The 25200-nt window shown below is 44.5% G+C and overlaps 1 protein-coding gene across 1 annotated transcript in view; it reads left to right on the top strand.

The window, feature by feature from the left end:
• Positions 1-25200, top strand: part of LOC138513701 (solute carrier family 23 member 1-like) — a 520832-nt gene that overhangs the window by 473291 nt on the left and 22341 nt on the right. The window contains exon 11 of the mRNA XM_069628778.1: positions 12449-12544. Coding sequence (XP_069484879.1) covers positions 12449-12544 — 96 coding nt within the window. The remainder of the gene's footprint in view (positions 1-12448; positions 12545-25200) is intronic.

The raw sequence follows: 25200 nt of genomic DNA, 5'->3' as shown, positions 1-25200 counted from the left end.
AACAGCACGGAAACAATCTTTTCCGTGGATCCCCCTCTCCTGGGTTGAGACCCCCTGCATCCCCCTCATCTGGGCTCAGACCCCTTTCAACTCAAAGGTTCCACATTGTATCCCCCTCTTAAGGATTCCGATCCCTTTGTTCGCTTATGTCTGAGAGTTCTTTTGTGGGTGACTCATGCTTCCCTTTCATTCAATCAATTAGTCTCCCTTAGCCGTGCCCAGACCAATTTGGATTTACTTTTAACTACTGAAGACTTTCGAATGTGCACAGGATTTAGCAAGACCCATTGCATGACCACTTCAAACTCAGTATTCCTTTTCCTCACATTCAACATCAATTGGATACCTAACTGAGACCTTTGAATGTGCACCCACCTTGCGCCGGATCACTCTGTGCATGGTATCTCTTCTCCCAAAGTTCATTCACTTCTTTGGTTCCAAATATACTTGCGTAGTTCATCGGCAACGCCTCACACACTGTTCTCTTTATACAAAGTTGCTGCTTGAGACCTTGGTTCAAAACACAAGCTGGTTCGGTATCAATCTCTCCGACTCATTGGCTGTGCTGTCCTTTCTGACGCTGCTTTGTTGTAGGAGCCAAGGACCGTCCCATGGCAGCAATCGCTTCTCCCCGCCTTGGTTATCAACACGGGAGAGCCCCGGGTACCTCCGGCACACACTGTGCAGGTTTGATCAGCCTTAGTTCCTGGTCTTCGGTTTATTACTTTCCAAGGCTCATGAAAGTAATGGTCTTTAGAGGTCACGGGTACTTCCCTCCTTGTGACTCTCTCTCTGGCCTCGCCCTCTTTCTCCTTGTATTAAACTGGCATCTTGGAACTGCTGTTTCCTTGTGTGGTTTGCCTCGCTCTGAGTGTGCTTTCATGCTCCAACATTTACCCGTGTGGGGAAGTGTGATGGAAGACGGGTGTGTGTAATAATCCGTAATTGCCTGCCCATGATGTTGGGACATGTCGGGTATATGGCTCTGGTGTTAGTCCGTTGTCGCTCATGGTGAGTTATTCGTGAGAAAGTGTCTGTGTCGGGAAGGGGGAGAGGGAGTGAGTTCCTAAATATCCTACCTGGTGGATGGGGAAAGGTTGTTACAGGGATGGGGATACTGCGTCTCACCATCCGGTGTCCCACTTCCACTCCCGTAAGACCCCTCATCCAGGTGATCCTCCCGCACTGGTCCACACCTGGGAACTGAATCCAAAAGCGATGGCCGGGTCCTGGCCACCTGGGTGACATATCCCAGGGACTAGTGGGTGAGACACCTTCAGGTTTCTCAGAGAGAACAAATCCTAAGTTGAGTAAGAATCATTATTGGGCCCAGCAAACTCATCCCAGAGAGTGACAGGATCCTAAGAAGAGTGAGAATCTTTATTGGGTTCATAATACTTGCCCCAGTGAAAGACCAAGTAATAAGAAGAGTGAAAACAGTCACTGGGTATATTATACACATTCCAGTGAAAGGCCAAGTGAGCAGTGGATTAAGATTGGTACTAGGAGAAGATTGTTTATAACCCCCAAGTCCTACGTTTGAAATCAGAGACACTTTTAACTTCACATAAGAAGGACACAGAGAACCTAAAGATATCTGAGGGTCTATAGAAAGAGACTCAAGAAGACAAGAGAAAGGGAACCAAGGGGCCTCAAAAAATCCCGTAAGTGAATTGAACAAACTGATACGAAAGAGAGCCAAGAACTATCTGAAGATTCTATATTGATAGAGACTTGCTGAGAAAGCACCGCCAGGAAAAGAGGGTCATTCTCCAGGAATTTAGTTTAGTGTTAGTGGTAGGGTCAGCGTAGCTTAGTTTTTGACGGAGGACATACTTTTACTTTGGACGTAACAACTGACGACGAGCACCCTAGGTTGATGTTGCCTTAGGGCGTCATGTTCTTTTAAATTTTAATAAAAGCATCTTGAAAATGGCGACGTCTAGTCTTTCTCCTTCTTCTGTCCCTCCACATATGGTATCAGGACTGGGATATGGCTCAGCTGATAAAAGCTGGTAAACCCTAAAATTCAGTAAGCAAAGTTCTGAAGCCTTTACACCCATAGTAGCGACTGCTGAATCAATTGGGTTTGATCTTCAAAGTATTGCTGAAATAACAATACAAGCAGGTGAAAGGCAGTTGATTCCTACAGGGCTAATTTAACCCCCCCCCCAAAGGAACCTATATCAGATTGGCCTCTAAATCCAGTCTGGCTTGGAGGCACGGCCTAGATGTGATGGCTTGAGTTATTGACCCAGACTATATCAGTGACATGAGTCTTATGGCACAACCATGGGAAATATCCATATACTGTCAAGAAAGGGGAGAACATTGTACAGGGTAATTTTAGAAAAATCTTTATAACCAGTTCTCCAGGAAGTGCAAGAACAGGGTGAGACCGCTAGGGGTTCACAGGGGTTTGGGGAGGCTGATCAAACCCAGAAGGACAGACCAGTCCAAGAGCTTGGTGAGGTAGACCTTCTTCCAGATCTAGCTTTCACGCATCAAAATGACCCCATATTTACTGAAGCATTGGTTAAAGTCATGTCTGGAGAGAGGTTGTGGTCAAGTTGGTCCCTTTGTCTTTATTAAGAAAGGTATTTTGTATCGGGCAGAAATCACCCCAGAAGGAAATCCTAGGTCCCAATTAGTGGTTACTAGAAGTCAAAGGCGGATAGTGTCGGAACTGGCCCACTCCCATTTAACTGCCAGACAGACCAAGAACCAGGTCATACCAAAATTTCATTGGCCCGGAATGTATGTGGATGTTGAAGACTTTGTGTTGACCTTTCCCCTTTTTCAGAAAACTGCAACCACTCATGTTCCCCCAGTTCCTTTACAACCCCTACCTATTATTGAAGTACCCTTCTCAAACATTGTCATCGATATCGTAGGGCCCATTGAACCATCCAAACTTGGGAACAAATGTCTTGTTATCCTACATTATGCTACGAGCTATCGAGAGGCCTTCTCCCTAAGAAACAACACAAGCCAGAACATTTAAAACATCTCATACCCTTTCTGTCTCAAGTGGGTTTCCCTAAAGATATGTCAGAGGTGAAAGAAATCTTACAGATCAAAACCCTGAGAACATCTGTTTATCACCCGCAGACTGACAGGTTAGTCGAATGCTTTAATCAGAGCCTGAAGAGGATTCTAAAAAATTAGAAGCAGACAGCAAAAAATGGCAAAATATGATTCCATGGGCACTTTTCGCTGTGAGAAAGTCACCTCAAAGCTCTTTGGGATATTCTCCCTTCAAACCTCTTCATGGTAGAGAGCCCCAAGTTGTACCTGGCATGCTCAGAGAAACGTGGGAGGAAATAGAGTAAGCTGTACTAAACTATATCACAGACGGCACAAAACCGTACACAACATATGGCCATGGATAGGGAAATTTTGAGAAAGCATTTGGGAGAGGCCCGACAAAACCAAGACCAACTATAACAAGAAGACGTTTACACTTTCCTTTTCTGTGTGCCAAATGGTCTTAGTTTTACTACCCACCTCTGACAGCAAATGTTGTCAAAGTGGTTTGGGCCCTGTAAGATTCTAGAGAAAAAAGGTCAGCACAATGATGTGGTCTCCCAAACTGACCGAAAACCCATCTTTATCATATCATCCTTGTGAAGGAATGGAGGGTAGATCCTACTGAAAAGTATACTCTGAAGATGGCCACCTTGCTCACAGGTCAAGGATAAGAGAATAACCTTGTACCATAACATGTACCCCTTTCTCAACAAGAACAACTCAGGGATGCATTACACCAATTCCCTGATGTTTTCAAAAACCAACTTGGGAGAGTTAAAAATGTTGTACATACGATACAAACACCCCAAGGGAAGGCAGTGAACCTTAAACCCTACCGAATTCCTGAGTCCAGGAAATAATCTCCCAAGAATTGTAAAACATGCTCCAGGCTATCATTATCGAACCTTCTGAGAACCCATGGTCTTCGGCAATAATAATAATAATAATTTCGCATTTATATAGCGCTACGAACCTTCAGGTATCTGAGCGCTGCTTAGACCCACGGTGTGTGGTGCTCATTTATCGTCCTCGGAAGGATGAAAGGCTGAGTTTGGCCGTGCCGGGATTCGAACCTGCGTCGGCGGGCTTTGCACTGATGTCAAAGCGAGCGCTCTACTCGCTGTGCCACTTGACCGGCTTATATACTCTTAGTGGCCAGACCGGATCAATCTGCACAGATTTTAAGAAGTCGAATTCCACCTCACAGTTCGACATCTATGCGATGTCCAAAATCGATGACTTACATGACAAAATGGAAGTGCAAAATTAATCTTCACGGTTGATCTCACCAAAGGCTATTGGCAAGTCCCTCCCAAGACTCCCGATATGGAGAAAACAGCATTTGACACCGCACAGCGATTATTTTAATTCACAGTATTACCCTTTGGGTTACATGGGGCCTGATGGACCGAATATTGCAACCCTTTTCCCATTTCTGTGGCGCATACATCAGCGATATTGTAATCCATAGTGGAACCTGGGAAGAATATATTTGTCACTTGTATGAGATCATTCGGTCATTGAAAAAGGCTGGACTGACTGCAAACCCCCAAAAATGCCATCTAGCCCAACTGGCAGTCCGTTACCTGGGTTTTTTCCGTATGTAATGGATTGGTCCAGCACCAGATTGAAAAAATCAGGCAGTAAAGCTTACACCGCCTCCTAAAAACAAGCGAGCTCAGGGCATTCTTAGGGCTCACAGGATATTACCATCAGTTTATCCCTAATTATTCCACCATTGCTGCCTGATTGACCGACAAACTCAAAAACGCTGAGCCTCAAAAATTGGTGTGGAATAAACAGGAAAAAGACAGCTTGGATGGCTTGAAAACCATCTTATGCAGCGAGCCAGTACTTGAGGTCACCAATTTCAATCAGCAATTTATACTGCAAACCGATGCATCAAAAGTTTGGATTGGGGTAATCCGGTCACACGAGTACAAGGGCAAAGAACACCCCATCCTGTACATCGGTAGAAAGCTTTTCCCAAGAAAGCAGAAGTACGCCACCATAGAGTTAGAAGTCTTAGCCATTAAGTGGGTGATAAATCACCTAAAATGCTATTTTATGGGACGGAAGTTCAGATTGGTCACAGACCACTCCCCACTCTCATGACTTCCAACCCTTGAATAATGCACTGGTTTCTAGATCTCCACCCCTACTGTTTCCAAGGGAGCATAGAAAGGTGACAGAGCAAGGAAATGTTGATCTTCTCAGCAGATTCCCAATCAATGAATAAGGGGAAGCCAAACCTCTAAGGAAAAGGTTATGTGACGAATTAAGGGATTGTCACTTATCCCCAGGGAGGGAGACTTTCCTTGTGAGGTTAGGGAGGTGATCCCGTACACAATTCCCTCCCTACTGGTAAAGACAAGCGGGACCTCATCGGGCCCCCCGCCCAATGGGGAAAAGGACAGATGGCAACAGATTAATAGTGGGATGGGAAAGAACGGCATCAGCATAAAATTGTACCCTAAACTCTACTTGCATCCCCACTAGACAAAAGCATGATATGGCTTTGTTGGATACCACAAATTGACCCTTTAGAGACAGCGCAGTCATCACTCTGTCTAGTTTTAGTCAAATGTTGTCTAAGAATGCTAGAACTACCCTTTCTGTTCCTCTTCCTGGGTATAACTCTGCCTCGGTGGGGTCCAGTATATGGGGGATTTCAGCTGGACTGAATATGGGATTGAATAGCCTTCTCAATATGTTGGACTAGGAATGGGATGTTTGAAAAGAGGTGTAACTTGGAAATATCTCATAGATCCTGATTTGGCGTTTTTGGTTTTCAATGCTTAAACATAATATGAAATGTGCCCTCTTGAACAGACTTAAATATTTTTGTCAGAGTACTTTTGGTCATCATCAGAACGTCCTTGTAGCTACATGACCTTTTGAAAGGCTTTTTCTAACCATGGTATGAAGGTGTTTAAAGTTGATTTGACCTTTACTAATTTTAGTAGTGCCTGCTTGGGCACTGTGACGAATCGAGGGATTCAATCACTTCTCCCCAGGGGGCAGCCTTTCCTTCTGAGGCTAGGGAGGTGAGCCCGCAATTCTCTATACCCTCTCTTGGGGTAGAGGTAAGTGGAACTTCACCCGGAGAGATACCCCCCCACCCATGGGGATAAGGATTCCCATTCCGATGTAACTCCCTTCCCACCTCATTCAAGAACCCACCAATGCCAAGCTTGTTGAGAGAAAACGAGAAGAATCCATGTACATCTGCTACGGTGATGTTGTATCTAAAGACGAGTGCATGTGAAACTCAAGGGAGTCCTATGTCTATGACTGAGACAGAGAAGAGGGACTTCCACGAGATGCCAGTGAAGCCCCAGAACAGCATCATAAGAGTGGGAGGAGAGGGAGCCGAAAAAAGAGAGACCTGGTAGTTTCAAACCATCTGTGAGAAGGACGCTGGAGGAAACTGGAAGACGCTGCTTCCCAAGCTGGTAAGGCGCTGCAGAGAACAGGTGTCGGAGTTCTCTGATTTGGTGGACAGGCTGAGAGCCTGCAAATTTGAAATTGGTCCCAGGAGGGACAAACGAAAAAAAAATAATAATAATCTAGCATTTATATAGCGCTACGAACCCTCAGGCATCTGAGCGCTGCTTATTATTACCCATGGTGTGTGGTGCTCATTAATCGACCTCGGAAGGATGAAAGGCTGAGTTTGGCCCTGCTGGGATTCGAACCTGCATCAGCAGGCTCTGCACAGATGTCAAAGCAAGCGCTCTACTCGCTGTGCTATTGGACCGGAAAAGGAAGCGGTGTCTGAGACAAGAAAGAACGGAAACCCTGAACCGATACCGCAAACCGCGAAGCATAGAGGAAGTCCGGAGTGAGAACCGTCCTGACAATCACAATCTCGCAGAAGGAGATGGAAGGACGCCAATCCGGTGACACAGCCCCATTACAAGGAAGGTAGCGGGAGAGCAAGAGACCCGGGTAGAGAGGCAGTGAAAATGATTGACATAGTCATAATCGTCAGTCTGAAAAATGTATATAATGATTGGTTCAATCGTACTTGTCCCAGTGAGAAACCAAACCCTAAGATTGAGAATCATTATGGCAACTTCTAATCCGTCTTATCCTTCTGAGTGTCCATAACACCTGTAGTAGAACACCAACTATACTCTCTGCAAGGACCAACTATACTCTCTGTAAGGTGCTGTACTGTATATTCCTTCTCTCTGCTGCTTGCATCACTATGGTCGGGCATCAACTCTATCTTTTGTTGCAGGGGAAAGTGACAAGAGTCATCCCTAGATTAAGCTACATTTCTCGCCATGTCATCCCACTTATGCAGTGGTTTGCTAGGAATAAGAAATGATCAATTTTTTCAAACCACCTGAAAATGAATAAACTAAGATGTTAATGATGTAAATAAGGTTCATATTTTAAACCGAGAAGGCTGGTGTAAAAGCCTTTGGTAGCTTAAGACATGCAGCCAGGTTTTAGAATCAATAGTTCCTGTGTTAGGTCATGGATTCCTACAGATACACTGTTTGATCTAGGCCAGGGTCCCCAAAACTTGGTGGGCAACAAGCAACATTTGCTTCTGAAATGAAATGGTGAGCAACATCCGTTCCTAGACAGAACATTGGGGTTCATTACGAGCCTGGCGGTGAGGGACAAAAGTGGAGGTAATACTGTTTACCTCCGTTTTTCCTGCACCACCAAACTACAAGTTTGCCAGTGTTAGCGGCAAATTCGCTTGGGTTAGCATACGGTAATACCAGCAAAAATCCCCAATGGAGTTATATGGACTCCATCAAATGGGGATTTACACTGGCAAACAACCACTTGTAATCAGGTGGTATTACCGCTGGAGGTAATACCACCTGACCAAGCGGTGGTATCAGTAAATCCCTTTGCTGGTATTCCAGAGGATTTACAGCCGGAATACCGGCAAACTCACAATTACCCTGATGGTCTTTCAGGTGGTGGCAGTAATACATTTAATAATAGAAATCGAGCATGTTAATGTGCAGCAACTTAGTAAAGAACCAAATCTAGCCCAGACAAATTGGCAATGACCTTTAACTTTATTTGTGTTTTAGAAGGAATGCAAGTGGCAAATGAGGCATTTTTGAGCGTTCAAGATTATTAATAGTGGCCAAAACATGTAGGATTTAAAAGCACTTTACTGCAGCTTTAGATTTATTCCTCAAGGAATATTTAATATGATATGGCATTGTAAAGCACCTATATATACAAGTGTTTCAAGGTTTTTGAGAAACATAGTAGCAAATGGTGGTTGTGCAAGCACCTTAGGTCGGGAATTTTGGCTACAAATTGGAGCATTCAAAGACCACTGTGCAGAAGGATTTGGGAGTGATACCAATGAAATTTGGAAGAATATTTTGGCATTTAATTTATTTATTTATTTATTCGTATTTGTTAAGCGCACAGAATCAGCCCTGAGGCATCGTGGCGCTGGTTACAGAAATAGCGCTGGTTATAGGAATAGCGCGACTTAGTTACAGCATAGAGGCATACAGGCATACAAGTTTGAACAGTAACAATATTTAGCAATGTGTGCCTGATTGGCTGTAGGTAGAGGAAATTTAGTTAAAGAGAGAGGTTTTGAGTTTTTTTCTAAACGCTGTGAGGGAGCCTTCTGCTCTTAGAGCGTGGGGGAGATTGTTCCAGAGTTTTGGTGCTATGTAGGGGAAACCCCGCCCTCCTGCTGTAGTCTTATTGATGCGTGGTACAGTGAGTTGGTTAGTGTAGCACAGTCTGGTAGGTCTGGATGAGGTCGGTCTGAGAATAGTGTCTGGGAGATATGATGGTGCAGTGTGGTGGATACATTTGTGGGTGGTAGTCAGTACCTTGAAGGTGATGCGTTCCTTGACAGGGAGCCAGTGAACTGATTGTCTTGCCAGTGAGATGTGGTCCCTTTTGGAGATGTTTAAGGCTGCTCTTAGAGCGTTATTTTGGGTTACCTGAAGTTTGTTTAGGTTTTTTTCAGAGGTGCCGGCTAGGAGTGCATTGCAATAGTCAAGTTTAGCGCCTATGGTAGCTCTTGCTATTGATAGGCAGTTTTCTTTGGAGAGGAATGGTTTGATGGCGTTGATGAATTTAGTGCTTAGTGCAGATGCGGAGACAATGGCACTAACTTGTTTGTCCATGGACAAGGTTGCATCAATGTAGACCCCTAGCGTTTTCACAGAAGATAGGACTTGGATAGTGCAGTTGTCGATGTTGAAATTGGCATAGCAACTATCTAGCCTGGCCAGTGTGGATTTTTGGCCGAGGATAAGGATTTCAGTCTTATCCCCGTTAAGACATAGGCCGTTAGTGGCCATCCAAGCTTGAATGGTGGCGTATATGTGTTTTAGAGCCAGAGCGTCTTTGTGGTATGAGCCTGTTAGTGGGAGGAGCACTTGGGTGTCGTCTGCGTAGTTGGTGTAGGCAATCCCAAGTGCATCAAGTTTCTCGAAAAGGGGCTTAGTGAATAAGTTGTAAAGCGTAGGTGCTGTACAAGAGCCTTGAGGGACACCGCAGTGTATTATGGATGGTGTTGCGTTAGAAGTGTTAGAAAAGACTTTCATTGCCCTCCATTCAAGAAATGATGTTATCCAGGAGATGGCTTGGTCAGAGAAGTGTGCAGAGTGGGAGAGGTGTGAGGTGAGGGTCTTGTGGTCCACTAGGTCGAATGCCGCTGAGATGTCGAGGAGAAGTAAAAGGGCGGGTTTACCTGTGTCCAATATCTTGGTTATTTGGTTTTTAAGGTCCAGCAGAGCAGTCTCTGTTCCATGACCTTTGCGGAAGCCTGACTGTCTGGTACCTAGGATGGAGTTAGATTCAAGGTATAGTTGGATTTGGCTGTGTGCCACTTTATCTAGAATCTTGAGAAGGAAGGGGACTGTTGTTATAGGTCTGTAGTTGTTAGGCACCGTGGGGTCGAGAGTGGGCTTTTTTAGAAGTGGGCGCACCCAAGCTTCTTTGAGACTGTCTGGGACAGAGCAGGTCTTGAATGAGGCATTAATGAATGTGGTAATGATTGGGGCAAGTGGTTCAGCGCAGTCCTTGATTAACTTAGGAGGGCATGTATCGGCTTTGCAAGTCGATGGTTTCAAATGTTTCAGTATGTCCAGGACTTCTAGTTCTGAAACTTCGTTAAAGGCAAATTTGGGGATGTTAATGGTTTTGCTAGACGATTGAGAATCTGAGTGCCGACTCTGTTTCGGCAGGGTATTGTAGTGGTCACAGATTTTGTTTTGTAGGAGGTCTATTTTGTTGAGCATGGCGGCTTGGATACTGTTGCAGTGAACAGTACGTTAATTTGATTGTAATGAAGTTAGGCAATTTAACAAATCACGGACAGTTTGGTATCCAAATGCAGATAGGCAAAGTATCAGACAATCTCATTTTCTTACTAGGAGACTGCAGTGAGTATGGTGAATTTCTAACAAATGTTTGATGTTATCAAACACAAACCATGCCTGTGCAATTTAGGTATATGTAATGATCTAATGATTGCAAACCGAGCATGCATCCCAACTATTAAAACAATTCTCCACTTATTAGCTGTGCAAAGGAACAGAAGATGACAATTACTTATCAGGACACGTGGGTAATTTAATTTGTCTATTGGAGTATGGAACATTTCTAACTAATGTGAATGGTGTATACCAACGCACACCTTGCATGTACATACAAACAATTGAAACCTATGTAATTATGGACAGCTGGGCATCATGCTACTTATTTCGCCAGTACATAACTGCCAACCTTCTGCTAACTGCCCTATTACGCTCCATGGCGTGCAGAATGGGTGCGACCCAGTTGTTTACAGTGGTTGCTAAACAGATGAAGTATCTGCCTCAGTCTGTGCTCCTGCTCAGAGTGGTCCAGAGGTTCTGGAGTTTTACAGAGGTAGGCTGGCACAGCAAATGCAGGTTGAATAACGGACTGTTTTACTGCTGATTACAATAACAGTGGCAATGTTATTCCCTAGGCCTGTCAGCCTACCCTAACATTTGGCGCCTAAATTCACCTCAATTGTACACCGCCAGGTTAATATGGTTTTGACTTCCACATGGCTGGGAAATGTGTGTACCTCTGATTTTAACAATTAGTTCTTCATGAAGCACGCCTAATTTGTAGCCTTAAAACTCATCATTCGCCTCCTACTATGCTCAATGCGCAGTGCAGACACATGAGACCACCAATTGTGGTAGTGCAATAACAATTTGTCTATGCTTTTAGTCCATCAGACCCTCCAAATCTCCACCCTTCAGCCCATTCCAGTGATGCCTCAACAACAAGCAATAAGTCATGTCTATCCGCCATGACAAGCTGAATGGCTATATTTTCCTAGCACTCTAGCACCCCCTCTTTTTTTGGCCTCAGCACAGTTTCCCAGAGCAACTGGAGATCACACATTTTAGGGTGTTGCTAGCAAAATATTGCTCCTAGCTACACTTTGGGGATCACTGATCTAGGGGCCAATTGTATATCCTCCTTGTTTTCTACTTGTCTCCATCATCTGTACAAAAGGAGAAGCACAAATTCCTCCTATGCACTGCTAATAATGGAGGGGGGCACACAAATATTTGGTTCGTCAATTTCGGATGATGTCAGATTTGTGAGAACAAGCCACAGATCATGTGCTGTCAAACTACTTTAACTGCTCCTTATAAATTGAGGAGCCTGTATCTATACTGGAAACTGGTCAATGTTCCCTCAAACAGGTTGTTACACACCAGTTATAATCTTGCTGTAGACAATCCTCTGGAATTTTCTGGTACTTGCCTTAATTCTCTAGCTCAGAATGCTCACAATGCTTGATCATTTTTGGATCCTACCAGCATCTTCCTTGATTCAAGACTCGCTTTAAGAAACTGGCTCGTGAGTTGGATATGTAGCAATCCCTAGCTAACCTAGCTGGAAAATCACCTAGTGGTGATTACAATACCCAGCACCTCTGTTCCAACAGACAGCGGAAATATCTAGATGAGCATCTGCATAATTGTATTGTTACTAACCATATGAGACTCAAAGGTAATACTGTTGCCCCGCATGAAGTCATGGGTGGACGGAATGGCATTTGTAGAGTACGTCGCTGCTGAAGACTATATGGGCAATCATCTCTCGAAACAACAAAACATCGAATCCTTGAATGCGAGAGTTTGATTGCACTTAGAAGGAAAACTCCAGTGGCTTGCGGCCGTAACTTGGATAACATTTATTTAAAGAGTATGGTAGGAAATTTATGACGGTGATGTGATTTCAGTGTATCACTTGACTCAAATGTGGCATCATATTGATCAAATAATTGAATAATGTTCACATTGATTTAATTATGTATGTAATTGTGCAATGTTTAAGCTTTTGTTAATAGTTGTATAAAAAGCCGGACCAGGTTATATAAATAACTACTTTTCATGTCTGCCTTCTCTTTTAGGAATACTCCAACTTGACCAAGTGTTACAAGTGCTCCTGACTACTGGCATGTTTGTGGGAGGGTTCTTTGGATTTCTTTTAGACAACACTGTTCCAGGTAACTAATTTTAAAGCATTTTTAAGCAATGATTTAACACTTTGTGCCACACTGGGAATTAAGTATTTCCTGACAACTGGCCAGCCATCTGGGAGCACTCAATGGCAAGACATTTCTATTGGAGCTTGGCTGCCACCTTCCATATGCATTCACCCATTTTTTCTGCCCTACTAAGGTAAAGAAAAATTTACTTACCACAGAATGTTCTGTCTGATGGATGCACCCCCTCTGGATTCCTCATTTATTATTATTTTTTTTACTTGATTTAACTTTCTAGTTTTTACAAGTTTTGCACCTTGTTACAAATATGAATTTTTCTTTTTCCTTTTTTCCTTTGTCTTTTTGTCTTTTTCCTTATTGAAAGAAAAGTCAGTTTGAGTAGATGACTAGATGTCCTTCGGTTTCTAATCCATTCCTGTCATAGGTTATTTCGAGTCCAGATTTAGGCTTTCTGAAAAATTCCCCACTGCGATGACTGGTTTGGTTTGTTCTCCGTTCATCAAGTATGCCCACCAGAAGTCTTCTTCCAGACTACAGAAATAAGCGTAGAGATGGCCAAGATGTGTGCTTCTGGTGGACGATAGGCCTTTGCAGTTAAGGAGCAGGTGTTTTAGTGTTTCCACTCTTTAAGGCTCCTTGCAATATCGGCAGTTGTTAGACTTTGTTTTATCCCGAATTGCTTGAATTTCCTTTGTTTTTAGGATGTTCAGCCTGGCTCTCATCTAGATCGAGCAAAGGTTTTTGTAAAGGAATTTCACCAGGTAGTTTACAGGCATGTTCAGTTTCACTGCTGCTGTAGGCAAATTAGATGTCAATTTGTTCTTCCCAGCCGTGTCCAATGTTTTACACCAGTCCAGTTCTTTCCGTTTTTTTTGTAGTTTTCGTTGGATTTTCCTCGAGCTCTTTCTCAGAGCTACTAATTTCCTCCAGGAGCAGCAGATTTTTACGGACCCATGATGCCAGCATCTTGTTGTTTCCTTTATTTATTTCTGTCTGGATCATCTGATAGATTTTCTGAGTTTGTACGCAATCTTTCCTAAACAGCATTAGACCATTCAGGTCAACAATGGCTTTTAATAAAGTTAGACTTAGTTCTCGCCTGATTGATGCTATCGGTGTTGAAGGTGGCAGATGTAGTGTTTTCCTACAAAATAGTCCTATTTTGGACCAGAATTCAGATGGTATGGCTGACATTGCTTCAGCACCGTAAACTAATGCAGGGACTACTTTCATTTTATAAAAGTTGATTGATGCTGGAGGATCGTCCGAATCTCCTGTCCATCATCTGTGTTTGGCTGCTTAAGATGGTTTCTTGCATGGGTTGTTCTTGTGGGCTAGTGCTGCATGTAACGCCTAGGTATCCAAAGGCTTACACTCTTTCTAGTGTATCTTTGAATAGGTGCCATGTTGGTGATCTTTTCTTTTTTAAGGTTGGAGCTTTTTATAAAATCATCATTTTGATTTTTGTTCGATTTATCTCAAGATCGTTCAGTGTGAGGTAAACCAAAAGGTTATCAAGTTTCCTTTGTATCCCGACAGCCATCTGATCAATCAGGATAATATCGTTTGCATAAAGAATTCTGGCAATCTTTTCCTCGCCCAAGGATGGAGGGAAGATTCTGATACCACTTTCAGACCTTTGAAGATAGCCGATATAGGCCTTGTAGAGAGCCGGGGCAAGGGGACAGCCTTGCCTGACCCCTCTGTACGCTGGAATGCTTCGGGAAAGGAGTCCAGTTTGTTGAGTCATACTTGCACAAAGGTGTCGGTATGAAGGGCTTTGATGGGGGCCAAGATCGACAATGGGCAACCCCATATAGAGAATTTGTTCCAAAGTCTCTATTCACCTTGTCAAAAGTCTGAGACAGATCTATGAAGGCTAGCATAAGACGAGGTGAGCCTTCTAAGACTTTTGATTTTAAGATACTAAGTATCATGATGTTAGCAGAAGTTCCTACATTTTTGGTGAAACCAGTTTGGAAATCATCATGTCCTATTGAAGATAGAGCCCATGATCTAAATTTTTCGAGCAGAAACGCCCCAAAAAGCTTACCGATACAGTCCAGTAAAGCAATGGGACGATAGCTGGCTGGGTTTCCCTTGTCCCCCTTTTTGTATATCGGTACAATATTGGCTGTTTTCCAAGACTTTGGTATTGTGTTGGTCTCTTCACACATTCTAAAGATTTCTGTAATCAAAGTCGCTCAAGCTTCAGGGTTTGCTTTTAAATACATATTTGACAACCCGTCAGGGCCAGGTGCTCTAGATGTTTTTAACTTGTTGATTTTATTCATAATGGATACCTTGTCTAGCTCTACATCCCATTTTTCTTTAATAGGGACAGGATCCCAGTTGTTAGGTTGAAGCTTGTCGAAGAGATTCGAGAAGTATAGAGACCACTCATGTTCACTGACACTGTTGGATAGAGAGTCTTCCGTCGATCTTTTGTCTGCTGAGATTAAGGACCAAAAAGCTTTTGCCCATTTCCCACTTAGTGTTCTCAGCATATTTTCCGAGTCTTTCTGGTATAGGTTGATCTTATATGATTTTAGCCAGTGTTTGTAGTTCCTCATTGCGACTTCTACTGTGTGAACAGAGGGATATTTCTTGGCATTACGAGTGAGGCGCATCGCTTCCAGGCGTTTCTGTCTCAAGATGTGATTATTCGAGTGGCAATGAGCCGCAGTTTGATTTGATCTTGGAACCGTTCGCCGGTAGGGAATGAGCAGAGGACGGTAGTCTGTTGATGGTGATAAATTGGTTGAGGCGGCTCGATTTTTGTATACCAAGTACCTCCTTGTTATTTCCTCAATAGCTTCATCAGTCAACCTGAGCCTAGTGCCAGATAGATTAGTCACCACTCTTTACTTCAAAAGAAGATATGCTCGCTAGTAGGTTTCTGGAAGTGTAGATATGGTCAAGAAAGGCTTCTTTTCCTGCTAGCTCCCATGTTGGAATTCTTAAAACTTTCTTCGATGTCAACCAGTGAAGATTGTGGAGATCCCAGGAGTCCATAGCTACATTCCATTGCTTCCCTCTTGATGTTGATTCAGTGCCAAAGTAGGATTGATTTCTTTTACGTTTGCCATGGAGATCTGAGTTTTGAGCATCAACCTGTCCCAGCGATTCAATTGTCACATTCAAATCCCCGCACAGAATGATTTTCTCTATCGCGCCATCTTCGTTGGAGTCTTCAAGCAGGGCATCCATTTTAGTGATAGTGTTCAACTGACAAATCTTTAGGGTTACAGTAGAGATTAATCACCAAGTAGGTCTTCCATTTGATTTTATGATTTCTCAAGGTTTTTGGGTGCCAAGAGACTAGAGTGGCAAGGATGTGAGGGTCATTTGTTAGTGTCTTTTCAAGGTGTAAAGAAGACCCTGACCTAACAGCAGTCAGGAAGCCCGCTCTAGGTCTTCCAAATGGTCCTTTTAATGCGGGTGAAAAAGCAAGTTCATAACTGTCGAGTGATGGTTTGTTTTGCATCCAAATCTCTTGCAGACATAAGAGGTCAAAAGAACCTAAGTTTATGGCGGATTGAGACATCAGATGGGAGAAGCCCCTCGTGTTCAATGACCCCAGTGTTCTAAAGTTGGTTTCCCTCATCAAAGTCCCTGGTGTGCAAACGGTGGACGAGGTCCTTAGTTGCTAGGATTTGTTGCTGATCAAAGCTTCCGGCAGCCAGGACCATCTTTTATTTTCTTCGCTGATCTTCCTTTGTTTGATTGAAGAAGATTTTTCGTTGAGACCTGTGTTCTTTGAGATGTCTTGATCAATAGTAATGAACCAGTTTTTTTAGGGACCAGCTGGAATTCTCCCTTTCTCGAACGAGCTCTCCTGATAGGAATTTGCATCGGCTTTGGTATCCGTAGTTGGACGAAAATTGATTTTGTGGGTGGCTCCGTCACTACACTCTCGATTGCCAGCATCTTCTGGTGTTCTGCTACAAATTTTTCTCAAAGCAGACTGTTTCCTATGTCCGGAATTTAGTCTCGAGTGAGACATATATCTCTTTCCACGTGAACCAGATTTTGAACAATGTTGTCCATTCCTTTGTTTTCGGACTTCTCTGTCTCGTAGGTCCTTTTTCTGGATCCTGACGTCATATAATGTGAGCTTCTCGTACTTAATCGTCTTTGATGAGCTGTAATGGTCAGGTTGCGCGATCTCTTGTAGCTTTGAACATTTCCTCTTTTTAGGCATGGAGTATCTTGAATAATTTTTGTCTAGGTAGTCTGGGTTCAGTTAGAGCATAATCCAGTTTATGGAGATCTTTAGAAGCTTCCCTTAGTAATTTCTTTGTTGTGGAGGATAGTATGTGCAGATAGGTTCTATCCGTGTCCTTATCGTTCATGAACTCCACTATGTCAATATCTGTTGTGACCAGTTTTCTTAGGAAGTTGAGTAAGGTCTTCTTATTCAAAATGACCTGATCTCCATCTTTCAGGATGCGCTATAGTGCAAAGGAGTGAGTTTTTGTTGATCGCTCTGATCTCGTTAGCCGCTGTCTCTCCTCTTCTCTGTAGTAGTCTTTACCTTCAAGTCTTCTGTTACTTCTAGATCTTCGAAGGCGACCGTGGGCTTTTCCTTGATTAGTAAACCTGACTTTTGACGTCCATTTTGAAGACGGGCGAGGGGCTCTGTGTTTTGTTGGACTGGCACTGATACGTGATCTATTTGTAGTCGGGATCTTCATCTTACGGTTTCCAGAAATTGAGGACGTTGAGGTGATCCTGTCGGTCTGTTCTTTTGTTGTTTTGTCTTCTCTTTTCTCACTTTTAACTGAAAGCCTAATCGGTTTGTTTTCCAGAGCTAAAATTTGATTTCTGGTTCAATTAGAGAAGAATCCCCTCGTGACGCAGCTGCTTTCCTTTTGCTTTGAGTGCAATCCACCAAATTGTGATCTAAAGACTCTGTGAAGTGTTTGCTGGAGTTCAGGACATCAGCCATCAATTCACTTTCTGTAGGCGATGGAGGGATTTGACAGCTATGCTTGGCTGTGGGTAGTTGGCCGGTCGTTGGCTGTTGCGGTTGAAGCTGGCCTTTCGACAAAGCTCTAGTCCCAAAATTAATATCTGATTGTTTATTTGATTTCAGGGGATTCTGATTGTTTGATTTCATTTTGATTGGTGCATCTAATAGGACAATGCTAAGGTCAATCTCTTGTATTGGACAACCGTTTTTTCCCTTAGGTGTGAAAAAGTGTTTTTGGGACATTGATTTCAAGTTTGGGGTATGTTTGCCATTCTTTTTCTTATCTTTGTTTGTGTTTGTTCCTTGTTTCAGATTTCGAGTGATTACTTTCTGACCTTGATCTTTCGTAATCATAGGCACAGCAGTTGGTATGGGACACCCCGAAGTCACCAGGACTGGAAGCACATTTTTTCCCAGGGCTTGTGACGGGGCCATTGCAGAAAAGGCAAAAGGTTCCTGAATTGGAGAGTCCGTTTGGGTCTGGACCGTTTCCCTTTTGATATCGAAGTTTGTTTGTGTTTGAACAGACTGGGTGAGAGCAGATGGTCTCTCCACCTCTTTAGCTGTTATATACCCTTATAAGAAGTTAACTCTGGTTTGAGTGTATGCAACCATTATTGATTGGTCCTTCAAGGTATCGTTTAAGGCTTCATAAAGCTTGGTGAAGGGGGCCAATGCTATTGTTAGCGTGGACATTATGGAGAAGAGGTTCGTTTTTCTATGTGGTGTTCCGGGTTCCGCTGCTCCCTGGTAATCATTTTGACTTTGTTTTCCTCTCGGTGCCTCAGGAAGATACAGGACAGGATGGTTTTCATGAACTGGAGTGTTGTTTGTAGGCCGTCGAAGGTCCCCTGCTCCTGTTTGTATAACCAATGGTGTTTCATTCAAGGAATCCCTGTCGAGGTCCTTATTGAAGATTTTTGACTTTACTTTGTCAGTTTCTCTCGCCTCGATGTGTGCCGTCTCCACCTTTTGTATTTCCTTACTGTTATACGCTGGAATCGTTCCTCTGCCTTAGAAGAGTGAGGTGGGGGAAATAATATAGGAAGATGGATCTTCTGAGAGAGATGGAAATCTGAAATTACCTTCGGCAGAAAGCATTAGTTATTTGTAATCAAGCTTTGTTGAGTCGGGGTGCCCACAGGTCAACTCTTCTTAAAGAAGTTATCATTAGTGGTGTTAGTACTGGCAATGTTTTGAGGGGTAGTGATTACGTGTGCAGACTGGTTCATTACTCCAATTTCATGCTCTCCCTCAACCCGGAATCCTTCAAGGAGCTCAATGTCTGATATTTCTGCTTTTTCGTTTAAAGTCTCTGATCTTTTTTTTAGGGGGAAGAATCTCGTGATGACTCCTAAGAAGGGGAGGGGGCGCAGTGGATTGTTTGTGTTTTGGTCTATGAGTATCTTAATTTTTGAAATTCTATTTGGAATGTGTCCAAGTTTTGAAGGCTTCAGGATTTGTTGGTCTTTCCAGAGGGATTTGTTTTTTTGGGCCCCATCAGAGTTATCCAAGTGAACAGAGTTTTGTACAGGGCCAAGTGCTGTCAGCAAATCTATCTTGATTGGGTCCTGTTTAAGGAGGTCGGTACATTCATTGATGTCTTTTAGCAGGGTAACATGCGGAATTTCTCCTAATGGCATTATAGACACTGAATTTGATTCAAAGACCTCCATAGTGTTAAATGAACAGTCTTCCTTCGCTGAAGATTCAAGGTCCGTCACACTCCCAGTAGACGGCGTCTTTAAATCTTAGCCCGGTTTTACAGGGTAGATTTCTGTAGATGTTTCCAAAGTGTGATGGAACAGATTTGGGCGTTCGCAAGACTTCTCTTCCTTGTTCTCTCTCAACATTTCAGTTGCGGCCCAGACTGCTTCAGCCACCAGTCCACCAGCCGCTTCCTCACAGATCGGAGCTGGTAACTCCGCCCCAAACTTCTCATTTATGATAGCCCTATCTCACGGCATCTGTTCTCCAGAAACATTTCTGCCGCCCGGGGGCGCAGCGCAGCTCTGCGTCTGCTCCAACCGCCGCCTCTACACGCCTGCGCCAAGTTGGACGTTGGAGTCGGTATATATAGCTGCGCCGCATGACCTCCGTTACACCCTTTCACCCTTTTTCCCTACCTAGGTTCCCGCAAGAGGGGCATGTAGGGAAGGCAAAGAGGAATCTGTGGGAGGAACATCCACCAGAAAGAAAATCAACACCACCTGAACTACAAAACTCCAGAGGACTGCCCTACCAAACCGGGAATCCTGGCCCGCAAGGAAATCCAAGCAGTAATGCTTAGCAAACGTGTGCAAAGATGCCCACGGTGAAGCCTGGCAAATATCTAGTACTGTGACTCCTCTCTGCACAGCAGAGGTGTCAGTCACTCCCCTGGTAGAATAAGCTTTGAGAACCTGAGACACATCCTTACCAGCCACATCATAGCATTCTGAGATGCAAAGAATGATCCACCTGGATAGGGTTTGTTTTGTCACTGCACTGTCAGCACAAACACCAGCATAACCAACAAAAAGCTGGTCATCTTTCCTAGCCTCTTTGGTATGCGAAATGTAGAACATAAGGATCCATACTAGGTCCAGCCGCTGGAATCGTTCTTCTGCCTTGGAAGAGTGAGGCGGAGGAAATAACATAGGAAGATGGATCTTCTGAGAGAGATGGAAATCTGAGACTACCTTCGGCAGAAAGGAGGGTCTTGCTCTCAATGTCACCTTCTCTTTGTCTGTTTTACTGCCCAATTTGGTTTTCACCTTTGACTGGCGCTTACTCGCCCGTCTTGCGGAAGTGATGGCAACCAGGCAAATCACCTTAAAGGTGAGCAATCTAATAGATCAGGAATGAAGGGGCTCAAACGGAGCGCCCATAAGAAATGTTCAAACTAAATTCAAATCCCACGCCGTAACCACAAACTGTCAGGGAGGAAACTGGTTACACAAACCCTGCAAGAACTGTAAAACAGTGCGGATTGTGAAAAACAAGCCCTTTTCTGACCTCTTGAACACTGAAATGGCAGTGAGGTAACCCTGCACAGTGCCAAATAGCAGGCCCGCTTGGGCCAAGGAAAGCAGAAATTTCAACAGGGGACAGAGGACAGGGTAAAGGATTCAGAACGCTCTCCTGGCACCAAATTGAAAATGTTGCCACCTGTAGACGTAAATGGATTTCGTAAGGGGCCTCTGACCTGAAAGGAGTGCATTGAGGATGTTGTCTGACAAGCCCCACTCCTTTTTATCTCAGCCTCTCAGTAGCCCAGCATAAAAATTCTGGTGTCCAGTCATAATGTCGAACCAATAATGTCGAATTACAAAAATGTCGAATCCAAAAAGTCGAAAACAAAAATGTCGAATTTTTATTTTTTTTATTTATATATTTTTTTTGGGCTCCGGGGGTAAAAAAAAAGGGGTAAAACAAAAAAAAAATTTAAAAAAAGGGGGTTGGGGGGGGGACCCCCATTTCGAAAAAAAAGCAACCAAAAAAAAAAATTCGACATTTTTGTTTTCGACTTTTTGTTTTCGACTTTTTGACTTTCGACATTATTGGATTCGACTTTTTGACTATAAACCAAAATTCTGTGTTGACGTTCGGGTGGAGGACCTGTCCCTCCGACTGGGAGACCAAGTCCAGCAACTTAACATACCACATTCTCCAGGGCCAGTCTTGGGTGATCAGGATCATTGTGGGTCTGAACAGGTACTATCCCCTGAGAACCAGTGGATTGACAGGCATTAGCAGGAACGCATAAAGGAGGTAGAAGGTCCCTGACAAGGAAATTCCCTAGAGCAGAACAACTAGCACTTCCTGTTGACTCTGGAAGCGAAGAAGTCCACTTGAGGAGTTTCCCAACAGAAGATCTCCTCCAGAACTTCCTGAAGAGCTCCCCCTTGTGGGAGGCCGAAGTCTGTCTGCTCAAGGCATCCGCTGTGACATTCTTTCATCCGGCCAGATGAGCTGCTGTCAGAGACACTGTTCTCGAGAGCCCAAAACCACAGTTGCATTGTTTCTCTGCACAGAGGCAAGGACATCTGGCAATCCTGTTTGTTGAGGTAGTGCATGGCCACTGTTTTGTCACGTCAGCCTCATTGCCCTCAAATCCATCAAATTGATGTGTTCCCGAGACTACAGTAGACCACAGTCCGCTCACCATTATGTCTGACAGGTGAGCGCCCCAGCCAGTCGGAGATACATCCGTTACCATCACGTGGGGCCAAGGTTGGTGACACAACGCACCTCTCAGCAAGTTGTCTCGCATGGCCAACCACGCGAGATACTGAGCCACGGGATTTGAGACCTCTAGAAGGTCCAACATGTGGCCCTAACAATTGGCAACTGAAAGTCCAATGAAGCGATCTCATGCGCAGCCTCGCCTTTGGCACCACAAGGATGCAGGAGGCCATGAGGCCTAGAAGGCACAGGAAAGCCGAGGCACAGACTCATTCCTGTGATTGGAGGACATTGACCATCCGAAAGATGTCTACCACTCAATCTTCGGGCGGGAAAGCCCTGTCCAGGCAAGTGTCCAAGACTGCGCTGATAAATCAGAGAGAATGGGGCAGTGAAAAGCCCAAAGAGGACGGGGTCCAGAGACAAGTGGATAGTCAACTGACTGTGGTCCGGTGGTGCTGTAGAAACAGGAGACAATAACCCTGTTGGGTGACGTGTAATGCTACGTGTCGGATGTGGTTTTCGATCATTTTATGTTGAACAAGGAAATCCTCACCCCCACTAAAGACATTTGGTAAACGCCTTGGTGTGTGGTGGGGACAGCGGCCGCGGCAACTCCCCCCCCCTCTGGGACCCTTTTCCACTATCTCTTGGAAAGCATCTTCCTCTTCCCTGGGCAGATTGACCACAGCCTTTCAGGGAAAAGGCAGTAAAGGGGTTAAAAACCCCTGCTCCGAGACAACGGTTGTGTGGAGGCTGTTGCACTTCAAGCTTCAAGGACATAGTGGTCGCTTTAGACTATTTAACTTTCTGGAGGACATTGTCAGCCTTAGCTCCAAAAAGGTTGTTGCCGTTGAAGGGCATGTCTACCAATCTGGCTTGGACAACGGCCGAACACCCAGATGCCCTCAGCCAAGAGTGGCATCTGACCACTGTGCTTGTGGCCATAGGCCTATCCACACAGTTCGCTGTTTCCAGCCCTTATTGCAGCATTTGGCATGCTGGTTCTTTGCCATCAGAAACTGGGGATTGGACCGTCCTTCATTTTCTCCTCTGGGATGTGCTCGGCCACATTGGCCACCCCCATCCAAAGATTGAAGGAAAACCTTGCCATGGAGCAAGATGCATTCACAGCCCACAGCGCAAGACTGCCTGATGCAAACAGGGTCTGATGGAATGCAACTGTGCTTCTTTGACATGTCTCTCTCCACAGCCGGAGCAGAAGCAGGCTTCTACCATGCATCTGGTACGGGTGCTTTCACTGCCACATTGAAGGGCAGAAGCATCTCTTTCTTGGGCGCCTTGTCTAGAATTTAACAAAGTTCATATTGATCCTTGGACCTGAATGAAGACCAATCCAGAATACTGGCCACTTTAGCCATCAAGCGCTGTAACTTCACCTTGGGGCTTTTCCATTGTGGGAGCTGGCAAGAAATCCACCTCTGGGGGAGGTGTCGAGGCTGCTAGCTCCTTGCAGGTCCTCTGCTAGTGCCAGCACATCCTCGCCTTCTGTGTAAAATTCTTCTGGGAAATCACTCCCTTCCATAGAGCCCAGAGGTTACAGCCCAAAAGGTCACCTTCGTCATAAAGGTCATATATGTTTCACATAAAAGCATAGATAGGGAGTGGGGCCTATACTTGTGGAGCCGTGGTGTCTCTGACGCCAACAATGCCTGTGCCGAGGCTGCGGCACTCGAGGGTGAGACCTGCTTGCTCTGAGTGACCTCAGCTTCTTTTTGGTCGAGGCCTGAGCCCTTAGGCGTGCAGGAGTGGGTCCCTTGAGGGTACACTGCTGTTCGCAACAAACACAGTGGGACCCTGCAGAGCCATGGCCAGAGGCACCTTTGCCTGCGCCACAGGTGCCGCAGTCGGCGCCGCTGGCTCCTTGGTGAAGATGTCCAACATCCTCAGGTCGAAACTCTCCCATTCCTCCAATGTGGATGATTGTGTCGGAAAATGTACTTCATTTGGCCGCTTAGGTGAATCCCTGGAGCGGTCCCTCTTCTTGGAAGAGGAAGACAAATGTCAGTGTGAGGACCCGCTCAGGGAGCGGGACTTCTTCAGATCTTTCTTCTTCATCTTCTCCTTTTCCTTGCCTGGAGCCACCTGTTTTTCAGAGCATCGGTTTGCGCTGTGTGAAGTCGACCGAGATCGCAGAGCCACACCCTTCGCCTTGTGGACGAAGCTGAATTTATTCAACACCCTTTCCCGGAGGGCCTTCGAGTGCATGGACTGGCATGACCCGCAGTCTTGGGTGTCATGCTCCTCACACAAGCAGTATAAACAGATCCTGTGTGGATCCGAGACCGACATCTGTCAGCTGCAGTCTGCACATGGCTTGAATCCCAGGCCTTTAACCGAGTAAGCATGCCGTCGGAGAAAAAAGTTTAAGCTCGACAAGTGTTTTAACGATTACTGAACAGAGTGCCTGGCGTGCAATATATAGTGGCCCTGATCTCATATCTAGCACAGGGTGCGTAGCAGCATCAAACGGAGGCATACGAGGAGCAGCGCTGTACTCTGGCAGCAGAAATGTTTCCAGAATACACCATACTACAACTGTGCTGGGATAGGGATATCACAGATGAGGAATCTGTGGGAGGATTTATTTATTGGAATAAAATAATATTACTTTATTTGCAGTTAGAGAGAGAGGACCACGTCACACTGTGTGGGAGAACAGTATTAAAAGCAAATAAGTTGTCCATCTCTTGCATAAGAACCATCAACATAGTTGCAGGTTAGCACTAGCAGTAATATGTCCTAGTATAATTCTCCAGAGAGTAATGTTTTGAGAAGGTGTAGACTGATCTCCACAGTTCTCCTCTGCCAACATAGCAATTGTATAATGCATTACCCCAGGCCAGAGCATGCCTCATATGATGTACTTAAAGGGTGTGTGTGTATATGTATATTTATAGACGGTTTACGTAGAGCATTGGTGTATGCAAATCTAGTGACAGACATGTGACACCTGGTAATGAATTGGATGACCAGAGCATGATAGTGCCAGTCATTATACATATAAAGTATGCAAATAGTGTATCCACCAAGTGCACTGCTTAAACGTTCAGTGTATGTGCACCATGGGCAAAGGCCAAATCCTAAGAACACTGACACAAGTCCATTTCACAATGATAAGGCCTACATATATAGCGATTACAATATATATATTTATGCTATGTTATCAATGCACTACCTAGAGGTTAAGGCCTGACCTTACTCTTGCTAAACAAACTGCTATATAGACAACGTGTGGGCCGAATTCAATGTGCAACCACTGTGCGCAGCATTGTAGCATCACCATTTACATATGATGTGATTGGTGATGTCATTGATGATGCCATTTTTGATGTCATCTGTGATGTCATGTGTCTCAGTATAAGCAGTGGGGTGCGAAGTGTGGCTTTGTATCCTACCATAACTGGAAAAATAACGCACGCGCAATATATATGGGATACATTACTCAACGTAATCGTATTTCTGATGCTTGTATCTGCTTAGATTCACATGC

This window comes from Ambystoma mexicanum, chromosome 12 (assembly GCF_040938575.1).
Source record: "Ambystoma mexicanum isolate Mex_15411 chromosome 12, UKY_AmexF1_1, whole genome shotgun sequence".
NCBI lineage: Eukaryota > Metazoa > Chordata > Amphibia > Caudata > Ambystomatidae > Ambystoma > Ambystoma mexicanum.
The sequence above is the reverse complement of the archived record's forward strand: the minus strand, read 5'-3'. Positions and strand labels throughout refer to the sequence as shown.